General features: G+C 43.7%; 1 protein-coding gene across 8 annotated transcripts in view; it reads right to left on the bottom strand.

Moving 5' to 3' along the window:
- The window catches only part of ITPR1 (inositol 1,4,5-trisphosphate receptor type 1), a 264,215-nt gene that overhangs the window by 105,962 nt on the left and 135,574 nt on the right, over positions 1-22,679 (bottom strand). For all 8 annotated transcript variants that reach the window (XM_077325238.1, XM_077325242.1, XM_077325240.1 and 5 more), the window contains 10 exons: positions 22,449-22,619; positions 15,884-15,949; positions 14,702-14,839; positions 13,620-13,745; positions 12,641-12,841; positions 11,419-11,670; positions 9,555-9,680; positions 7,144-7,272; positions 4,053-4,173; positions 379-563 (listed from right to left, as the gene is read on the bottom strand). In XM_077325238.1, coding sequence (XP_077181353.1) covers positions 379-563; positions 4,053-4,173; positions 7,144-7,272; positions 9,555-9,680; positions 11,419-11,670; positions 12,641-12,841; positions 13,620-13,745; positions 14,702-14,839; positions 15,884-15,949; positions 22,449-22,619 — 1,515 coding nt within the window. The remainder of the gene's footprint in view (positions 1-378; positions 564-4,052; positions 4,174-7,143; positions 7,273-9,554; positions 9,681-11,418; positions 11,671-12,640; positions 12,842-13,619; positions 13,746-14,701; positions 14,840-15,883; positions 15,950-22,448; positions 22,620-22,679) is intronic.

The raw sequence follows: 22,679 nt of genomic DNA, 5'->3' as shown, positions 1-22,679 counted from the left end.
TCAAAATGGACACTGTGGCCTGTTCTATTAATGGGGGAGGGAGGAGCAGACATTTCTGTGGATATAATCACAACTGCAGATAACTACTGATATGCTCATCACTTTGGCATGCAGCATCTTGTACAGTATAGGATAGCAGTGCCATTTTACAAGCGTTTCACTTTCCAGATTGACATTTATGCAGTTCTAAAGTTCAGCAGCACTGACCCGGATGGCCCAAGCTAGCCTGATCTCATTAGATTTCAGAACCTAAGCAAGGTAGGCCCTGGCTAGTGCTTGGATGAGGGGGCACCAACCAAGTCCAGGCTTGCTGTGTAGAGGCACCTCTGTTTGTCTCCTGTCTTGAGAACCTTACAAGGCCACTCTAAGTCAGCTCACCTGCAACCTTTCAATAATGTTACGGTAATCCCTGGAAGCGGCCATTACGGAGTCCCTCCGAGCGGCGTTCCTTGCTGTCATCCTCCAGTTCATTGCCGTTTTCTGGACTATGTTATGGGATTTCAAGAACAGGTTGTTGACTTGACTGTCCAAGTCGACAGGGATGGCGATGGCTCTGCTCTTCGCTGCAAGAAATGAAGCATAGAGTTTCCTTCACCTCAAAGCATGTCTTGCTATGCTTTCAGAATGTTTTCTTTCACAGTGCTGTTCTCGTTGACTTAGATACAAATCTAGGCTTGTTTTTCACCACTGCAAAAAGTGCTAGTGAGAGCATCATCATCATCTCTACATTTAATGTTTCCTGAGTCGCAACATTCATATGTATAGTTATTTGAGAAACACCGATGCAGTTCCATTTCCTATTCAGATGCCTGGATATTTTTGTTAGGATTCAAGCCCACAGGTGGCTTTAGCCTGCTTGATGCAGCCCGGCCACAGGAGGGAACTGCAGGGAAGCCTGCCACATCAGCAAAGAGGTCAGCTAGCATTAATAAGTCAGAACCTGTCAGGCTGAGCTCTCTGGCTCCCTTTGCTCAGTATTACATATTTGCTCAGTATTACAAACAAATCAGAGCAATATTGTACAAAATTAAAGCATAATTACTTCATTACCGTCATTGGATTTACAAAGTGTAAAGTCTCGTTGAACACACATGAAGCTGCCCTATAGTAAATCAAAACACGGGCCCGTCAAGGTCAGTAGTCTCTACCCCAGCATCTCCAGTTAAAAGGACCAGGTAGGAGGTGAGGTGAAAGTCCTCTCTACCTAAGGCCCTAGCGCAGTATTCCCTAACCCCTGGGCCGTGGCCCGCTACCGGGCCATGGACCCCTTGGTACCGGGCCGCGGCAGGGGGAATGGAGGCGCGGGTGCCGGAGGCCGAATCGCTCAAGCCTAGCTGTGCTGCGGGGGGGAGGTGCAGGCGCAAATGCGCAGGGCGGGAGTTTGAGCCCGCCGCTGAGTGCTGCACTGCGGGAGGGAAGCTCGGGCGCAAACAGGGAAGCAGGTGCGGCAGCTCTGCGCCTGTGCGTTTGTGCCTGCCGTTGAGCGCTGCTCTCCCTCTCCCCCCCCAGTCCCCGGCCTGAAAAAGTTGGGGACCACTACCCTAGAGAATGGCAGCAACTCTCCAGGGCCTATAAGGCAGAGGTCTTTCACTTCACCTGGAGATGCTGAGGATTAAACTAGGGACCTTCTGCAACGAAAAGCAGACGCTGTCCCACTGAGACACAATTCCTCTGCTTAGGAATGTGCAGTTACCCTCTCAGCACTTATGAGTTATACACATTTTTCTCCTCTCCTGTTCACCAGGAGAATGGACCCAGAGCCCATTTCTTGGAAAAGGTGGTATATAAGCCAAATAAATAATATGTATATCTTTTAAATTGGTACAAAAAAGGGCTTCATAAAGGTCCACTACTTCCAAAGAGTTGAACTGTCTGGTTCAGAAGATCAACATCATGCAGACAGGGAACCAAAAGTAAATACAACATGAGGTACACCCCCCTTTTTTGGTGTAACATTAAAGTATGATTAGGGATGCATTTAAACACACACACAGTTTGCAAATTATCTCAGCAGTCCCAGCCTTTTCCAGCTGCTAAGATCCCTTCTACTTGTTTGTCTCCTTTAACTCCGCTCCACCAACACAAACAAACTGGTGATCCCTGGCCCTAGGGAAGTTTGTTTGTCATTGATCAGAGCCAGGGCTTTCTTGGTCTTGGCCCCCACCTGGAGGAATAAGCTCCCAGAGGACATAAGGGCCCTGCAGGGCCTACAAAAAGGAGCTCTTCCACCAGGCTTTTGTCCAGGACAAGTGAACAACCACCAACCACAAAGTTATTAAATTATGAACTGTGTTATCCAATAAAAGTTCCTATCGTTCCTACATTCACCCGACACTTACATATCCAAGTCAAGATTTCTTTGTATTGCATTGCAATATGAAAGTTCCTAATGTGAACCGCCCTGAGCCAAATGGGAGGGTGGTATATAAATATAAATAAATAAAATTATTGAAATGTTCCATAACTTGTGTTTAGTAGTCATCACTTAGAGCAGTGGTCCCCAACCTTTTTGAGGCTGGGGACTGGCAGGGCAACTGCCCGCCCGCGCATGCTGTGCATGTGCGGCGTGGCGCAATGCGCGGGCACGGCCCTGATTCCCTCTCCCCCCCTCCCGCAGTAAGAAGCTTCCTGGGCCGCAAGCTTGCGGCCTGGGAAGTTTTTTACTTTGGGGGGGCGGGGAGAGGGACCCGCGGCCCAGCGCCAAGGCCTTCGCAGCCCGGCACTGGGCCGCGGCCCGCGGGTTGGGGACCACTGTCTTAGAGCATTTCCATTACAGTTGAGAACTACACATCCTCATGGATAGAACTCAGCAACTCAACGTATAGAGAAAAGCACAAGTGCCCCTTTTGGGTGTCCGGGCTCCTAATTTCCAGTGGAGAACATGGTGAACTGTTAAGAACTGTTCATATATCCATAATGTACAAGGCAACTATACTTATACTGACAATAGATGTGGTTTTTGATGGAGGGAATTTAATGTGGCTGTAATGTTCTTACATTACAGTAATGACTGGGGAAGGCACTGGCAAACCACCCCGTATTGAGTCTGCCATGAAAACGCTAGAGGGCGTCACCCCAAGGGTCAGACATGACTCGGTGCTTGCACAGGGGATACCTTTACCTTTACCTTTAATGTTCTTTCAGATCATTTCACATTCATAATCCAAGGAGAAACAAACTCTGGATGAGAGCTTTAAGCAACTGGTTGTCTTTACAAGGACTTGTACATTCACACGGCACTTACAAAAAAAGATATTTTAACACAAACACCCAGAACACTGGTTCAAATTGACATACAGACTGCAATGCTGTCTATGCTCAGCAGTCAGAAAGGCCAAGACATCTGTAGAAAGCTCTTGACACATGCTACTACTAGCAATCTATGCAAAGATACAAAAATGCCTAATAGAAAAGGCTCACCCACTGTTAAAATGGCATGGGGGGGAAATTGAAATGCTAAACATACCTGTTTATTCACTAAATTTACATTTGGCTTTTCCCCACAGTTACAGAATGTATGACAGGTGCTGACAGACCCAGAACAGCTTAGCTTTATCAAGATGGTTCCATGATTTTCCGTGTCCTGCACCCATTTCAACGCTTACTTAAAGCTAACTTTGTTGCTTTACCTCACAAATGAATGGGCCATCAGTTATACTTATGGTTGCCAGGCTCTATGGCAGGAGGTCTCCTGCCAATGGTTGCTACTGGCAGCTGCTGCTCAGAATAGTGGCAGGAGGACATTTTTTTAAAATGCCACCACAATATCTATGCCGGTGCGTCACTTCCAGGTTGCATGGGGAAGTGATGTAGTGATGATGTTGTCGTCATATGCCTCCCATGTCCCTGTCCACCCCAGCCCTCTCGTCCAGCCTGACAACCCCAGTTATACATCACTTCAAACCAGTTTAGTGGTGGACGGTTCAGACTCATTTCCCCCTACGTAAATCGGGCAAGCATGTTACATCAAGGAATTACCTGAAACTAGAAATCTGTAACAGGCAGAAAGAGCTTGAGGATAGATCTAAAATTCATACACTTTGTTTTCTTACCTACATCTGAAAGTACTCTGATGCAGCTTTCCACCGATGCTTTCTGGCTGGGCATTAACCAGTTGCAGTGGTATACTCTGAACACCCCTTGGAGGAGTTGCACAAATACAGGCTGACGAGTCTAAAAAGCCCACAAATACAGGTCCACAGAGTGAGTCAAATGATCAGAAAGCTTCATCCTATAGTAAAAGGTCTGTTGCTTTACTGGTTGCTCCAAATGTATCAGTTCATTTGCTGAAGGGCCTAAAGTCATTTTTTGGTAGCAATATTGTCTTCAGCTTCAGGATACGTTTACACCATAAAACATCCCAAGATGGAAATGAAATCACACAATCAGCTTCATCTTAAACGTCCTCAAGAACGAGTTTCTAAACTGAACGGGTGGGGAAGATGACTTCTATCCGTAAACAAGTTTTTAGGAACAGCTGATAGGGTGAAAGACAAAACACCAGCCAGCAGATGGCTCCCTAATGTTACTAAAATGCAAAGGGTTGAGGAGGACAGAAAATCATTGGCAAGTTATCACTTATCACACAATTAAAAACCATTTTTAATTATGCATTCTTAATTGACACATACTCAAGGAAGATTTGAAACTACTTATATGTATTAAATGCCTCTAGATTTTTACATCTGCAGCATCCAACACAGACCAACATAAAACAAGAGTTGAAATTAACCCTATGTTTTCCTATGATGTTTTCCACTATGGATAGGGCAAATACCATGAGAAAACAAGAGATCTGTTATGTTAAATCTCTTATGCTACAAACATTCCAAAACCACAAAACACTGTTTATTTTTTATATATTATATATATATATACATATTAAATTTTTCCAGGCAGTGATACCTATCAATAGTGAAAGTTATTAACATATTTTATCCTAGTCTACACCATGTGTTGCGACTGACTAATGGAAGCTTGGGACACTAGCACAAAATCCATAGTGGGTCTAAGGAGCTACTTGAAAATACCTCTTCTTGACTGGTAAGCACTGCTCGCTGATACATGAAGTAAAGGGACAGGAGAAAAGAAAAAGTTGTTTTGAAATATGATAGTTATCTTTCTTGAGACTGAAGAGAGAATATGAAAGCTTTCATTGTCTACCGCTTCTCAGGTCATTTCATTTCCAAAATGTTATTTCTGAAGATAATCCTAGATTTCCTTGGGGGAGTATTCATGGGCATAGTTCTGAAACAGATATAGAGGTAACAGTTCCCAATAAGCGCTCTCCACAAGACTGGCTTCAATTCGTGGACTTGAGGAGCCAATTAAGGAGCTCCAGGCCCTAACTATACTGATCAAGGTTTTAGAAATGGCTCTACGACATCCACAAACTGTTCGCAAGGAACTTAAAATTCTCATGGAATTAGGCCAACCTGTTTTTCATTCTGCAGTCCTGCTCTACAGGAACCACCGTTCCACCTGTAAGAGGTAGTGGTTTGGGGGGAAACCCCATCTGCCAGAAGATTAGCTGACATTTTAAATGGTTGCAAGCTCCTTTGCAATAGAAAGTCTTCCCAGAATAGAAAAAGAGTTGGACATTCAACCTTCCCTGATATACAGAGCTTAAGATCTATTTTATTTCACGTTGAGAAACAATATATATACTATCAAGGGCAAAATACACACTTATATTTCAGTATCAAGGGCAAAATACACGCTTATATTTCAGTTAGTCCCCTACACATGAATGCACAGTAAGTGCCTCGAGCCAAAGTAGCCTTAAAGATATGTGGCAAATAAAGCACATGAACATGTGTATGAAAAGAAATGAGGGAGTGAAATTTAGAGCCACAGTGAAGAAGGTGGAGCTCTCTCACCTTTAACTGAAAGGGGAAAGGGAAGAACAGCTGCTTGGGAGCAGAAAATGGGCAGACACCAGCAGAACAAGGACCCCAAGCATTTGTATACCTTTGGATGGTCCAGTAAAAGTGAACAGTTGACTATATGGCATAGCTGAACATCAGCACAAAACCACTCTGCATGTTCACTGTATGAAAATGCAGCCTTACTGCCAGTTTTTAGCCTTGCACAGCATGTAGGAAAAATTTCAATTTTCCTCCATAAACATTTGTTTAGACTGAATTAGATTTCTACAGCCATGTTTTAATGCGGAGAATTCGGGTTTTGAGGGCAGGAAAGAAGAAGAAAATGGTCCCATCCTACAGGGCATTATGAGAAAAAACTCTTTAGAGCACTAATGAGAAAGAGGCTTGGAAAATGTCCTTTGCTATTACAATGTCACTGAATCCAGCCATTAACTGTTATGGTGGCAGGGACTGAGGTTTGCCTGTTAAGGCTCCCTGCAAGGAAAAAAGGAGAAAATCAATCGTGTGCATAATTATACTTGGGGGGGGGGGGGTTAGAGGCTTCTTTCTTTCCTAAGGTTAATTCCTCACAGCTCATCTAAACAGTAGTAAGATGCCTAACAAGACCGTTTATGCACTGAGGACTTCATTGCCCCATCTCCCGTGCAAGAGCACAGATCGGGGGCGGATGAGATGCACCAGGCCAAATGCTCCCCCATGTGAGTGCAGGAAGAGGTGGGGCAACCTGCCACGACTAAAACTCCAGCCTGCAGCCTGGCATGAAACCTCCAGTGCATAAACGGTCCAAGGCAGATTTCTCCCTCTCAGACACACATTGCACCCTCCACTGTTGTTTAGCTCATTACGGCTTTCCCCACCCTCTACAATGTGGACTAGAGAAGTCACAGGATATACCCATGGAATCTGCATGAGCAGGGGAGAAATGTGCCACATGAGTCTTCTTCTTGCTTTAGCATTAATGGGCCAAAGAAGGAAGGCAGAAAAAAGTCTTCACAGGCACAATGGCTCTTGTTCCCTATGAATAGCTCCACCAATTTCATAGGAGGCTCTACAGTGTATCACAGAATGGCTGTTTTATTTTATCTCTACCACTAACCAGTGAAGAAAGCTGCCACTGAGAGGCATTACACAAAGGCACTGCCATGTGCAAACCCAATTTTTCCATGCTCTGATATGCTTCTGGCTCACTGGTGAAGCAAATTTTCAAGTAGGATGTATTTGTGGGAGTACTTTTCCTGCTACCCCAGGCTCTTACCTGCAGAGTGGTGCTCTGATCTGAAAATGGAGAACTGAAGAAAGTTGTGACAATACTCATCACTATTTCCGTCACATACTTCTCTAATATGAAGTCCGCATGCTTCCTGTCACTAGTGTTGTTGCAAGCCTGAAAAACAATTTAAAAAAATTACACAAGAATCATAATTCCGTGACAAATGCAAATTATTTGAACTATCTCTCAACATTGCATCATCTGAGATTATGTCATTCAAAGATCTTTCTACAAATCTGAAAAAAGCCCTACATTTCCAGAAAAATCTGAATTCTGACAACAACAAAGCTCGGAGAGTGAAGCCCCCTGTGATAAATGAAGCATATGCAGCTTTAAGAAACTGATGTCCTCAATGGCTGTTGCTAGGTAATGACAATATTTCCACCCTTGAAAGGGAGGGGCTAAAGGAGTTGCTAAGGAAGCAGAAAAGGGAAATATTGAGGGAAGGGAAATTAATGCGCACATAAGCCCTTGCAAGCCCCCCCCCCTGGTCAATATATCTAATTGCCAACATGATATTTAAATCCAGAGGCTGGAATCCTTCTACAGACATGAAAAAGCCACAGGCTTGCAGAAAACTCTTTAAAAATACAAAGCTCTATTATGGGTTACAGTGTTACAAATTATAAAAGCAGGGTTTGTATCTTTAAGAAATGAATGCAGTCAGTGACCACTGCAAGGCAAAAAAGGGTTACAGGTAACTGCTGTTTATTGAATTATCTCCTGTGCAGGCACACATGCACAGCTGCAGGCCAATTGCAGAGAAGAGCTTCCCAGCTTCTTTCCAGATGTTTTAGATCTTAGGAGAGCTCTCCCTCCCCTCTGTCTACAGAGATCCCTTTTCCTGCCCAAAGGGTTATGTGACAGAGGTGGGACGTGCATTACTCCCTCATGGAGACTACTATCTAGACAATGACTGTGCAAATGCAGCCTTACTCTTACTGGGCTTGTTAAAACAGACAAATATTTTTTATCCCTCCTAAACTCTTGTTTTCTTTGCAAATAAAAGAGGAGCACCATCCTCACAGTGAGTGTGTGAAATGCATGTTCTGATGGGGATGTTGGTGAAGGAAAGAACACTGGGAGATTGATGCCCTGGTTCCCATGAAAATATGATACTACCTGAGGAAAGAACTCTACACTGGGACCGATTCCACATGAGGAATCTGCCCCTGAACAGCCTCTACTTGCTGGTGGGTTTTAGAGCTTCCTCCGCATGACATTGTCTGCATCCTGAGGCTGTCCAGGGTCTGGCTTGATTTTTGGCCAGATTTGCCTCGAAATAGGGGAAATCACCAAAACTGGGATCAATTCTGCACTAGAAATCTGTCCCTGGACAGCCTGTGGTTGCTGGTAGATTTTTGAGCTTCCTCTACATGATGTCGTCTGTATACGAAATAAACAACTCAGCATTAGCCATATGCTCAAAAGGTTGATATATTAAGTTGGATAAAACTAAGAACAAACTCAGACAGAGGCTACAATAGGGGAAAACATGTTAAGTAAAGCCTTAAAGACTCTCCTCTGAATTAAGTGTATCTCTAATGCACTATTGCTACTACAACTGTCTCCCTGCAATGAATATAGCAAGATTCAGACCCAAAGACATTCTCCCCTCCCATGTAATTAAAACCAAACAAAATGTCATGAAATAGTATGGAAGCTTTTGAATTCTGTGAACTGGCAAATATAGTAATTTCAGCTTAGGAAGAGACATCAGGTGGCAGGAAAGGTGTAGCCATGTCATCAGGTGCCAGGAATTCTCTAGCCATGTCAAGAACGTTCTTCAGAATATTAGAACTGGCTACATATAGTACCATTAAATCAAACTATATGGCATATAGTTTGATTTAATGGTACATTCAGGAATACAGCAGGCTCTAGATTGGGGGGTGGGGGTGGAAGAACTCTGTGGATGGTCTCTCCCTCTCCCCAGGACCTGGAAAGGCTACAGGCTGGGGGCCCTGGGCAGGGAACTCACCAGCAGGGGAGCTCTCACGCAGCAGGGATCTGTAGCCCCTGATTATTGAAGGGAAGTAGCAGGAAGAGGGGGTGGGCGAACAGAAGGCAATTGGCTGGCTGCTAGACAGATAGCCAAGCCGGTTGGAGGAGGAGGCACTCAGGGGTGAGACAGCCGCCCTGAGTGGCTGTTAAGTTCTGAGTGGCACTTAAGCCATGAGACACACTCCTCCTTCAAGGTCTTACCAGAAATATATTACGTGGAACAAATACGGCATACAGCACACTATCTCTATAGCAAATGGAGGCTAAACATGCACATATAATAAGTACAAATTATTCTGGTCTTCATGATTTTATGACCTCTGAAAAACAGTTAGTTGTTCATGTGCATTGTGGTTTTTAGGCTTTACATATTGTTCAGAGAATACTCTTACCCTACAAATGTCAACAAGGAAGTTTTCAAAGAGCTTCCACATATGATTGCTTGTGTAAATCTCTTTCATCTCAACTTCTGTGTCTACGTAGCAATGATTCAGGAAGTTGATATAGGCAATTTTAACCTGTAGGTGGAAAAACCAAAACATAACCCTCTAAGTTTTGCTAAAGCAGGTGAGATAAACATTTACAGCCACGAAGCTGGCTATTTCATTTCACCTTCAGTAAACTGAATTGCTATCTTTTGGTGACATAAATTCATAGTGAATTGGATGAATGTCTGCATTTAGCATGTATCTAATTGACAGTGCAAATGGGAGAAGTTCAAGGAGCACTGCTATGATTCAGCACAATAGTAAAAAATAACCAGCATTTATGCATAAACTGTCACTTAGGTTAGCTAAACACTTTTGGAAAGAAAACAGCAAAATGCAACATTTAATAATGGACAATAATAAGTCATTATTGTGGCCATTAATTCATGTTAACCATTTCACATTCTAAGTCAGTCAACAGACAGGCATCCTGTGATCCTGCTTCACAATTACAGAATACAGGAGTCACAATGTTTTGAAGTTAGCCTGCAACCAAAGGGGCTCTTTGGTTTACACTGCAGTCTCCACAAAAGGAAGACCAGTTTTATGTTCTGAAATTATATTCTTGCTGTAACAGATTTTTACGCAGATATAATGTTGGCTTCCATACTAATCATGATAATTTAACGAGCCAGTTTCAGAAAAGTGCATTTTTTTGTTGCAGCTTCTTTCTGATCTATTTTAAAAAGGCTCCAAAGTTAACCATAGTTAAGACAAACCAGAATTTACCTCAATATGATAATCGCTTTAAGGGTTCTAAACCCTATTTATTTATTTATTCTTAGACTTTATTCTGCCACTCTCGAGGGACTCGTGGCAGCTTACAGATATAACCCCCCCATAAAATCCCATAAAACACCCAAGAAAATCCACAAGATTGTGGTCAAATTGCCCCTAGCCCCCGAGCAGATCAACCTAGGGGTGGAGTGTACCGATGTAACGCCTAGCCCGAGGAAGAGCCATATTGATCTTAGCCCTGACCTCAACCATAGACCTGGTGGAAGCACTCCATTTTACAGGCCCTGCGAAACTGTGACCTCTCCATCAGGGCCCTCAGTTCTCCCAAGAGCTCATTCTACCAGGTCAGAACCAGGACGGAAAAAGCCCTGGCCCTGGTTGAGGCCAGGCATACTTCCTTAGGGCCAGGGACCTCCAATAGATTAGCACCCACAGAGCTAAGAGCCCTGTGGGGGGGCATAAGAGGATCTCTGATTAGCAAACTGTGGGGTTTACCACGGTGCAAACTGCTTAGCTGTGGTTAAGGGGAGGGAAGAACTGGCTGCAGGCATGGAGTTCTTTATCCACAACTGTGGATATTATTGTGTCTGTACTAGCCCCAAATCAAATGTGAATGCCAGCTGTGAGCTACTCCAAGGAATTCCGCTAAGTTATAACTGATTTTCCACTTTAACATCAAGATTTCAAGCAGATAACGCCTCTATCTTCTCATTAAAAGTTACCCTAAGATTTGTTACTGTCATGATGATCAGGTGCTTCCTTTTAAGTAACTGATGAACCTGCAGTGTTCCAATGACCCCATCTTTGGTACGCCATTAATTATGGTTATCGGCCAGTTTGTCGAAGTCATAAACACGCATGCCCATACTGTGCATGCCCATACACACACAGGAAGGAATCTCTACCTGTCCTGTAGCAAACCTCAAGAAAAACTTCCTTCTTGCTTATTCGCCTTGTTCTTAATCTTGCACAACCTCCAGCAGCATGGACAGGCCTGACTGAGCAGCACTAACAAAGTATGGACTCTTACCTCAGGTATACAGTCTTCATGGGTTACAACTCGAACAATATCATCCAAAGGGAGGAGAGAATTACACTTGATTTCTGTGTAGACGTTTTTGCCCTCAGTGCAGACAGCCAACAGTTCCACTAAGTGGATGTGATACATCAGAGAACTGTTCTCATCCATCCTGTCCCGCTCAGATCTCATCATCTGCACAAGTGTCTGGAAAGAGGCTCTGTCATTGTAGAACACAAGGACATCTTCTCCTGCGTTGACAAGCTGCCAAGAGAAGAGTGCTTTGATTCCCTCAAAATAGAAGTCTGTTCAAACTAGATTGGTCATTTGGCATGCAAGCGCCTTCACAACATCACCCTTCTATGGATTGCTGTAATTTCCAAAACTCTTTATGTGCATAACATACTGTGTAATTCCCATCTCTTGATGCACTCAATGAATATGGCAGGTGAAGCTACTGTGATTTGCCCAAAGCCTCCAGGGATTTCCATGACTAAAGCACAGAAATAAAGTTTGGCCCCCTTACAACCAAAACTAATGTCCTCTCTCCCACACTGTCTTGAACACTGAGTTACTGCTTCGGACATCTTGTGGATAAGTAAAGCTTTGAGCCATGATTTCGAATGTCATTCTTACTTCCATATATATTTCTGGCCAGAAGAGCGAGTTACTCGTATGTTATCAATTTAGAGTTCAGCAACTGATGCTGTTCTGATTTGAAACTCTTGTCTGTTTCTTTTTGAGGTCAACTATATAGTAGCAATTCTTGTGACAATTATCAGCTCTTGAAATTTCCAAAGCCAACACAGTTCACAATGGTAGTTATATGAAAGTAGGGATGAGCACAAACCGATCTAAACAGATATAGAATGCCAACACCTTGGCACTTAAAGGTAAAGGTATCCCCTGTGCAAGCACCGATTCATGTCTGACCCTTGGGGTGACGCCCTCTAGCGTTTTCATGGCAGACTCAATACGGGGTGGTTTGCCAGTGCCTTCCCCAGTCATTACCATTTACCCCCAGCAAGCTGGGTACTCATTTTACCGACCTCGGAAGGATGGAAGGCTGAGTCAACCTTGAGCCGGCTGCTGGGATTGAACTCCCAGCCTCATGGGCAGAGCTTTCAGATGGCTGCCTTACCACTCTGCGCCACAAGAGGCTCTCCTTGGCACTTAGCAGGCAATAAAGTTTCTCTCATTCCCAAAACACTCTAGGAATGTACAGTCTTCTCACCTCAGCCATGACCATATCCTGGCACTTCTTAATGAACTTCCCCTCCGCCTTGACAATTGTCTGTAGAAACTTTATGTACTGGACATTCCTTCCATGGGTTTCAATGCAGTGCACAAAGTGCTGAACCACCCGCTCATTAATCTCACTGCAAAGCTGGAAATTATTCATGAAGATATGCTGCATTGTCACTGCCTCCAAGATCTATTGACAGGGACAGAAATCATCATCATCATCATCATCATTATCCAAATCATGACAAGTGTCAGCATCATATGAAAATGCCTGAACTTCAGAAAAATCCAAATACTTGCAGAACTACAATGGTAAAAGCAACAAAAATGCTTAAAAGCAAAAATCCTTAAAAGCAAATTATTATCTTTATTATTATTATTATCTTTCGATTTATTGCCCGCCACTCCCTTACGGCTCGTGGCGGGTTACAACATTTTAAAACCCCCAATAAAATCCATTAAAAACCCTCAGCAACAATTACAATATAACATTATCGGTTAGCATGCTAACCTGGCAAGATATTGAAACCTGAATTTGAAACCTGAATTTCAAAAATTCTACCAATGGCCTTTGGGGATGCTTTCCTATACGTATTTCAGCTTCTTGGACTTTTTCTTATCCTATAAATGTTTACAAGAGACCTATACAGCTTCTGGTTCATGAAACCAAACAGAAGCCAGAGGGCATTTAGGTACTCCTCTCCGTTCCATTTTTGAGATTCTAGACAATCAGTAAGCACAAGAAATGTAGCACACAGATAAACGAGACATGGCTAGCATACTGTGCTGTATGCAGCAGATCTCAAATTTTGTAGGCCTCACGTGCACACTGTAATTCATCTCATTCCTCCCAACTTTTACAGGCTTCCCAATAGGAAAAAAAAACACCTGAAAACCAGAGGCAAACACTAAAAAAGACAGCACTGTCCTCTACTCTCTAAAAATATGATTAATAAATAATTTCTTACCCCAGGGTTAAGAAATAGATTTATATGCTTGTGCAGCAAGGCCTGATTCTGTTGGTTGCCAGCACAGAAGTTTTGCAGAAACTCGTGGGCAAGTTTCATGATCTCCTGCATCCTTGTATCCTCAGCCTGTAATTACAACAGAAAAATTCCCAAAGGGTTAATATTACAGAAAATTCAGAATGAGCTAAAACCAAATGGCTGGAAAAGCTAGTCAATTGGTATAAATAATCCTGCAAAAGGCTAAATATCAGTATTTCTATCCACTTTTGAACAGATACTAATAGTCAAAATACAAGAGATTTTTCAACGTGCTGAGATGTTGATAACTGTTTTAAGCTGAAACTGAACCTACACTCTGTGTCATTATAATATTAATCCTGATTTTTTACTGATAATGATAAGCTTTTTCCTAGAAGTTTGTGTATGTTCAAACAGTACACAATATATTGCTCAAACCCTTCACCCAGTACACGTTTTTAAATAGTAGGATATGACTTCATCTAGCCTCTGAAATGATAATAAAGGCCCTGAAGAGTTACATCTGTTTCAGATGCTCATTAATGAAGTCTTTCTTAGACTCATTAATGAAGGTCCCAATACGCTTCAGAAAGCTACATGTGGCCAACAACTGGGACTCTGCAAAAATCCCTTTTGCTGATGGAGCAGAACCTCTTTACCTTCACTCTCCTATCACAATTCAAATGCTCCCCTCCAAATGGGACCTCCAGTAATATATGGTGTCTTTGTCTTATGGTAGCTCGACACTAGTCAAATGTAGTACAATTACAATTACCCAGATCTCAGCAGTGGTAGCTCTGGGCTTGGTAGGGTTAGACCATACCTTGGTAGCAGCACCTCCTGGCACAGTGAAAATGGTGGAGTCATTGTTGGGGAGGTCAGGTCAGCTGCTAAACCCAGACAGAGCTGAATATTTACCATCTTCCTTGATATTGTAAGAAGGAAGTTCTAAAGATACTTTACAAATGCCGGTAGGGGCTCATGGGAATTGTACTTCATGAACATCTGGAGGACCACAGGTTGACTACCCCTGCACTAAAGGAACAGATGCATGCAAATCTTACTTTCTCATATGGGATTTGTAAGAGCTCTAAAACCACGGTGTGAGCTCCCATGTTTCGGAGTAATCTCTGCTGCTGCTTTCGGCTTTTCCTGACCACAATGCTCTCCTGGACGCAAAGCTTGCTAAGTCGAAGCAAAATCTGCAAAGATATATTTGTTTGAAAATATCATGCCATTCAGATAATTTTTTCAAAGTGCCGGAAGTAGGCTCTTTCTCTCAATGGATGACATAATGACACTAAACTGACTTTAAGAGAAAAACACAATTCATACACTATGAGGTATGCAGGTGACATAGCAGTGGTGTCAGGGCTGTGTGCATTTCATCACCGAACCCAGTAAACACAGAAATTGGAAGTGGGTAATGAATCTCAACTTCTACTTCTAGAAAAACAAGTTCTCTTTTAAGGATGCCGTAGGAACAAATGTATGGACAATGCCAATTTGCTTCATTTATATACATCACAGAACTCAGTTTTCCGAAGTGCAAAATTTGGATTTTCTAGTGGGAAGGGAATTAGCAGAGCATACACCGTTCTGAAATAAAACTGTAAACATATCTAATGTGAGTACTTTTTTTTGTCTGTGAATTAATATTACATAGCAATTTTCCCCATCTTTCCAAAGGAAAAAATTTGCATTGATGATTTTGTAATCTTATTGCTGTGAGTTTAAAAATCTAGTTAAATCAAGTTACGATCTTTATTCCTGTATTACATTTAGTTGGCATTTAGATTATAACTTGCCTGAATTAGATCTGCTGATCCAACCCCAGCCCCTACTTAGAGCTGTGATCCAGCACGGTTTGCAAAGGCTCCGATACACACCTGTTTCAGGGGGCAGCCACTAGCCATCTTGGCCTGTAGCAGAACAGCTCGATTCGAGACCAAGAGCACCTTGGGGCCCAAGAAGATTTTGGGGGGGGTGTAAGCTTTTAAGTAGCCAAGCTCCCTTCATCAGTTGATGCCTGCCCCAAAAAACTCATTGGTCTCAAAGATGCTACTGGATTTGAATAGAGTGGATGCATGTGTGTGTAGCTGTGCGCACAAGGGCTGCACCATCATCTTCTATCACAAGGGGAATGTTCCACAGTCCTGTGGACCATCTACCAGGACATTCCTCAGGTCAGAGAAGAAAAAGGACAGAGCACAGGCAATCAGGTGGGGGAAAGAGATGAAGCTTACCTCTTTTACAACCCTGTAATTATAGCTACTAGTGCTTTCAGGTTTCCAGGATTTGCTGTGGCCTTCCTAGGGGGCAAGCAAGATTGATTAATCGATTACATTTCTTTCCTAAATTTTGGAGGTCATTAGTACAACTAAAATAAAAAACAAAACAAAAACAAGTAGCTATTTCTCACAAGGACCAGAATTCTAAAAGCTCTACCAAGACTTTGTTTTTTTTTAAGAAAAAATGTTCAGTTTTATTAAATATAGTTTAACACTGGTATTTCCATAGTGAGTCCTCACAGATTATCATTATTTGCACTGGCAAATATTTTTGGCATGTCAGCTAATTGTTATTGCTGCACAATCAAACTGTGTTTTAAAAGATTACTTACATAAAGTCAGAATATGCTTAGTGCTGTTTTGCTTCCTTTAAAAAAAATTGATCTTACTGCATTGCCAGACTTTTATTCTAGACAAGTCTAGTGGGGATAGCTGAGGAGGAGGTGGCTGAGTCAAACAAGGTGGGTGAACATCATGACGAACAGAACAAAGCAGACAGAATCAGGCTTCAGAGTGGGAAGAGCTGGATAATGGAACAGAAAACTTCTTAAAGAAAGGCTTCAAGAGTTCTCTCTACTTTTTAAAATAAATGTTTTATTTTCCCCTCCCTTATATTATTAAACAAATTAACGCATACTTCTGGGAAAGGAAAAAGAAAACACTTTAAGAATATGAGGAAAATATCAGGTGGCTATGTAAAAAACACAGAGAAAGAACAAGTAAAGGATGAAGAAGGAGAATCTAAACCAATATGATTGTGATTCTAAGTATGCTGTACAGTTTCTTCTTTAGTATTAACACTTAATATTTTATAGATTGTGAATAAAATCTTTTTTAAAACTATGGTTACAAAAATGTGGCATCACCAGATGGAAACATAACCAACTTTATTCTGTATTTCTATATGACATTTTCATCAATGGCCAATGCAGAAGCCTCCTCAATCCAAATTTCCATTTTGGAATGTCCTACAAGTTTATAGTGATACTAGTACTTAAGCCTGCTGTACCCTAAATACAGTGGGTGCTAGGAGCCCCCCTTGGGGTGCCCCCTCCCTGCCGCAATGCGGTCTCCCCAGCCCTCTCCCACCCCAGCTCCTTGCCTGGCCCCGAAGCCTTCTCCCCGGCCCCCTCCCGCCACAGGCTCCTGCTGGGATCAAAGCTCCCCCCACCTGCCACCTCCAGCAGGCTGTCCCAGCCGGGTGCCTACCTGTCGTTGTGCCAGGCAGCCTGGTAATGGCGGCAGTGGGGGGAAGGTGGCCAACGTTGTGGGGTGGGCGGGTTGGGAGGCACTTTTATACTGCTCCCGGAGCAGTGTAAAGATTTGCTTGGTCATCTCTATATATATGAAATCATGGCCATACACCTTGACAACATGCTGAAGGTTTCAAAGCCTTCCTCACTCAGGGCCAATTTCTGCTCTTGCTCAGGATTCCACACCCCACCCTTCACTTCAGGTCTGCTTTGAAGGAAGCCTCTAACAGCCCCTGTCTGAGGTAAGGGACACGTTGCCAAGAACAACACAGAGGAGTCTATGGGCATGCATGGGCATCCCTTTTGAGCCGGATGTGTGAGGGGGGAAGTTTCCCTCTTCTCCCTAACTGTTGGCTGACAGGGAGGCCACAGAAAAGCCCTTTCTCAAAATACTGCTGTTGCCAGCCTCGCTGCTGGAGGGAAGAGTCAGCCAAGACATGCATGTCTTTTCTTCCCCACTCTCTGAGCTTTTGAGGCCTATCACACAGGGTTGTTGTGCAGATGAATCTGGATACTGTTCTGGGAGTTTGGGGGGGGGTGCCTCCTGTTCCATCTGCATAACAGCCCTGTGCAGTAGGCCTAAAGTGTTTCATCTTCACAACAACCTGTTGGCTACCCCTGGGTTGAAATTATTCCTTGAGTGGGGTCTCAAAATGATTCTATGCCTCAGAGTCCCCCCTCCAAAGCAGCCATTTTTGCCTGGGGAGCTGTTCTTTATAATCTGGATTCCTAGAGATCTCCAGGCCCCACCTGGAGAATGGCTACCTCTGGGTTGGAAATATTCCTTGAGGCTTGAAAGTGGGGCCTCAAAAGGATATAATGTCTCTACAGCCACCCAACTAGCTACATAGCATCCCCTAGCCCATTTCAGGTCAAGGAAACAATGCAGAGAAGAGGTAAGGTTTCCAAGATTGGTGTAGGCTCATGTTCTGAAATTCCATTCTTCATACGTGTGCTTGAACCTGACTTGAGTCAAGACTGTTGTGCACAGAGAGACCTCCTCTTAGGGTTAGCAGCTTCCAAGTGAGGTACAAAACCCACACTAAACCATGAGTTAGTGCCCACTGCATTACAACATGCAACAGGCTTCACTACTAGTAATGAAATAAATCAGAAGGGTAACAATGCCCACCTGTTTTATATGCATGGAACTTTTGTGCAAAGATTGTAGAGAGGGAAAATTAACCTTTTAGACCCAAGATATGGAAATACTGCATCATTCCAGTGTGAAGATGATGTACCAGTGAACAAGTGAGAGAGAAAAAGATAAGTTTTCTCTTCAGACACACTGAAGACCCAACCCAATGGAAGCCCCATTGCCTCAGGTGGTCACGTTGTCAAGCCAGTTGCCTTTTCCCATGCCACTGGCCCTATCAGCACTGCCAGCATCTCAGGAGCTCACCTTGATGGTTTGGGTGCAGAAACAGACCTGCTTGTCAAGCTAAATGGTCTAGCATGCCACAACATGCAAGTCAAAGGGTTGCCTTCCCCAATTGTTATGTTAGCAAGATGTAGACAACCTGTTTACAGTCTACAAACTTTCAGCTAAAACAGTAAAATTGCAGGATGCAATGATGGCAGATGAACAAGGGTATCCTATAGGTGCCAGTCACTAATTTCCTCATGGTGCATCCTGGATAATGAAAAAATAGCTAGAGCTAGATCTCCTGGCTACACTATGCGCATGGAAGCAATCAATCAACCAGACATCTTTCTCAGGACTACTTGACAAGGGGTATAAGAGACGGCATCTGAATTTGCCAAGTGAATATTGAATAAGCAAGTCCAAATGCAAATACTTGTTGTAAATCCTACTGGCCAATAAAACAGATTTAGCTCTTGTTCAAGAAACTCATCTTGATAATGAAAATCAAGCCCTCCACTGAGCAAAAATTGTGGGATATGTAATTGGCCTCACATACCATCATATCTGCAACATAGTGGCATGCCCAAAGCAACATTGAGAATGTGAAACTGGTATTGACCAACATCCACAATGACAACCACATAATCATAGTACAAGTTGAGACAATGTTTATAAACCTTATAAAGCTTCATGCCCAACACAGTGACAGAATTAACAAATGTCCCTATAGATCAAGCAGGAGTTAGACCCCATCATCAAAGTGAAGGTCAGTTTCTCAATTTAACAATTTTACTTGAGGCTGGGCATCAGAAGCGTCTTAAGACATCAGCAGTTTTTGTCAATCTGACTGCCACTTGTCTGACACAGTCTGGAGGGAGGATCTGCTGTGCAAGGTTTCCCCTGTAGAATATTATTTTGACTCCTAAATAACTGAGTGCATTGAAAATGTACATATTAGTATTTAACGAGATTGCCCTATATGTCTGCATACCCATTGTATCTGCCCGGTTACATATTTTATACTACTATATATTTCCTGGGTGTGACTCTGCCATATGATAAATCAATAGATACATTCAAGGCGCCCAGTCTGTATGATGTCCAATACATGTTCCAGAGCAGCTTCTGTAAGGTTTTTAAACACTGATTGCTAGTAAAAGGCCATTCCACTTAGATTGCATTCTATACTTAATTTAGAGCAACTACTCTTGCAGCACAGTGACCATAGGCTTGTAAAGCCATCCACAGCATGACTTCAGTAACTCTCTCAAATGAAACAGTGGATACTAATTTCAATCTCTCATGGGAGATCTAGAACTCTTCCAATGGATATTTGAATCAGACCTGAGTAAGACACTTTGGGGTAACATCAATGTCCTCTATACTTCATCAACCTTACAGACAGTAGATACCTCGAGTCTGAGGAAATAAGGCAGGATAGAAATGTGTAAAATAAATTAATAATGAAGAAAAAACAGAAAGTATGGGAGAGACAGTGGGGAAAATTATTAAGAAGAGACAACTGGGAGGAAGTGAATGAAGTAAGGACTGCGACAGATAATCATCATCATAGTAAAGTGAACATTTTGGTTGATGGACACCAGGGATAGGAGGACCTCATCAAATGGGAAGAAACAATATGGGAGAGATCAATACCCAGTTCCTCTGCACATATTAACCCATGCCCAGCCAATTAGGCAGTACTGGAAAACATTCAACCAATGTCATCATTTGGACATGCATACAACTGAAGCCTAATAACTGCATACATAATAGTACACAAAAGTCATTCCCAATTTCTAGAACAACTCTTTATACCTGATACAGACCTTGGGGCCATTTGTGGTCAAAAAATCACAGCATTAGTGGGAGGCAGGATCTCTTTCTCCCCCATGTCATGCCCCAGTGAAGACCCTTGCAGAGTTCTTAAGCTGCTTCCACAGCACTAGGAAATGGAGGCATATCCTCAGAATAAATCCAAGGACTGTGCCATGTCTAGTTGTACTTCCTACATCCAACTAACATTGTTAATATGGGAATGAATGGGGGGGATTTAGTATAGGACACATGCACATCACACTTTCCTATAGATCAGTGGTCCCCAACCTGCGGTCTGCGGCCCGGTGCCGGGTCGCAAAGGCCAGGGAGCCGAGGCCGCGGTTCCCTGTCCCCGATAACAAAATAAGCTCAAACCATGAAATATAAACACAGATATATAGAACTGTAATTGGATTATCCTGCCTCTAAAGTTCCTAGTCATATGATTTATTTTATATTAATACATAACATTTTTGATGTGGAACACATCTTCTGATGCAAACCCTGGGACGGAAATGTGCATGGACATGACTTCAGTAGCCCCACCTCAGGGAGCACACCAGAAGGGTCTGGAGAAGCTGCTGGGTGCTGTGGCAGGTGACTGGCTGGGGCAGTGTGGGCTGTTGCAGGAGAGGGCCAGGCCACTGCCATGCTACCCGAGGAGACCTGGGTATTTGCAGGTCAGTGTGGCAGCTGGAAGGGCCAGCACCACCCTGCCTGAGGCCTGGGCATCTTGCAGGGCAGCATAGCGGCTGGGCGGGCCAACGTTGCCCCACGTGAGACCTCAGCAGATCATAAGGCAGCATGGAGGCTATGCAGGCCAGTGCCGCAGTGCGGCAGCCAGACCTGGGCAGCTTGCGGGGCAGTGCAGTAGCCGGGCAAGACAGCACCACTTCACCCAAGGGCTCGGAAGTTCACGACGTGGCACAGAGGCCGGGCAGTCCAATGCCACCACAAAGGTGAGGAGGGGGGAGGGAGCAAGGAGTCTGGGTGGGAAAAGGGGGGAGGGAGCAGAGAATCTGGGTGGTTGGGGAGATGGAGACAGTAGAGAGTCTGTGTTGGGAGAGGGAGGAAGGAGGGGGAGGGAGAGGGAGTCTGGGTGTGTGTCTGAGGCAGGGGGGAGGGACCAGGGAGGAGGTAAGCTAGAGGTATGGGTGGCAAGGGCAGGGGGGAATGGGGGGAAGGAGTTTGCATGTGTGTGCATGTGTGTGTATCTAACAGAGGGGGAGGGGGGATTGACCAAGGAGGAAAACAAGCAAGTGAGAGGGCAGGGGGGTGAGGGCAGGGGCAAATGGAAGGGAAGTAGTGTGTGTGAGTGTGTGTGTCTGAGAGGTGGGTGACCAGGATGAAGCCCCTGAGCAGGTATGTGTACCACATATCTGTGAGAGTCTGGCTGTCACTACTTTTATTATGACCTGATTATGTATACAACCATCTGGGCATACTAAGTTTCCCCATGTTCTTCTCCATTCGTCCACTTCCTTTCAGTCTCTAGAAAAAGAAAGTCTTGGGGTCACAAGTAAGTCTGGGGATTTATGCAGAGGAAACACTTTGTAAGCCAGCAGGCTGACGAGTGACAAGGGAGTGAAATGGATCCCTTTCCTCACCAGAGTGGAGCTTGTAGAAGAGGAAGGCAAAGTGATTTTATTCCTTCGCCCCTCCTTAGTCCAGCCCAACCCCAAATCCATACAGTAATTCCTCCAATCCTAGAAATGATATTTCCAAGTGTGGGAAGAACTGCAGGAACAGAGAGAAAACCTGACAAAACTTCATGTTTCATACACAGAATGACAGGGACACCAGCCAGTGGTATTCAAGAGTTCACTTTTTTCAAGTGGTTAAAGCCCACCATATCTCAGCCATCCTTACAAGAGCCCTGAAAGTCAAGTCAGTATTTCTATTTTGCAGACAGTGGCAGGACAGGCAATCAGAGCACATTGAGCAGTCTGGCTCACCTAAAGCCATCATCTCATTACTCCTGGTGGAAGTGACATTTTAACTGAACTCTTCCCAGTTCTTAACTCACAGTCATAGCCACAATGACACACCAGCTCCAGAAATCAAGACAAAAGGTACTTCATACCTCTTTCTTCTTATGCTCGTTTTCACCAGCTGCAACATCCATCGTCTCGTCAGGTCCCTGGCCTTTGTACACCCAGAGCTCTGATTTCTCCACAATAGATCTTAGCTGATCCAAATCATGTTTTATCTGCTTGTAGTTGTCAACATCTTGGCTGGTAACAAGTAGTTGAACCTTATATGAATTGCAGCCCATTAGTTGCATAACACACTTGCATTTAGAGTGAAAGCACAG

Source organism: Paroedura picta, chromosome 3 (genome assembly GCF_049243985.1).
Source record: "Paroedura picta isolate Pp20150507F chromosome 3, Ppicta_v3.0, whole genome shotgun sequence".
NCBI lineage: Eukaryota > Metazoa > Chordata > Lepidosauria > Squamata > Gekkonidae > Paroedura > Paroedura picta.
This window is presented reverse-complemented; position numbering and strand designations above follow the sequence as displayed.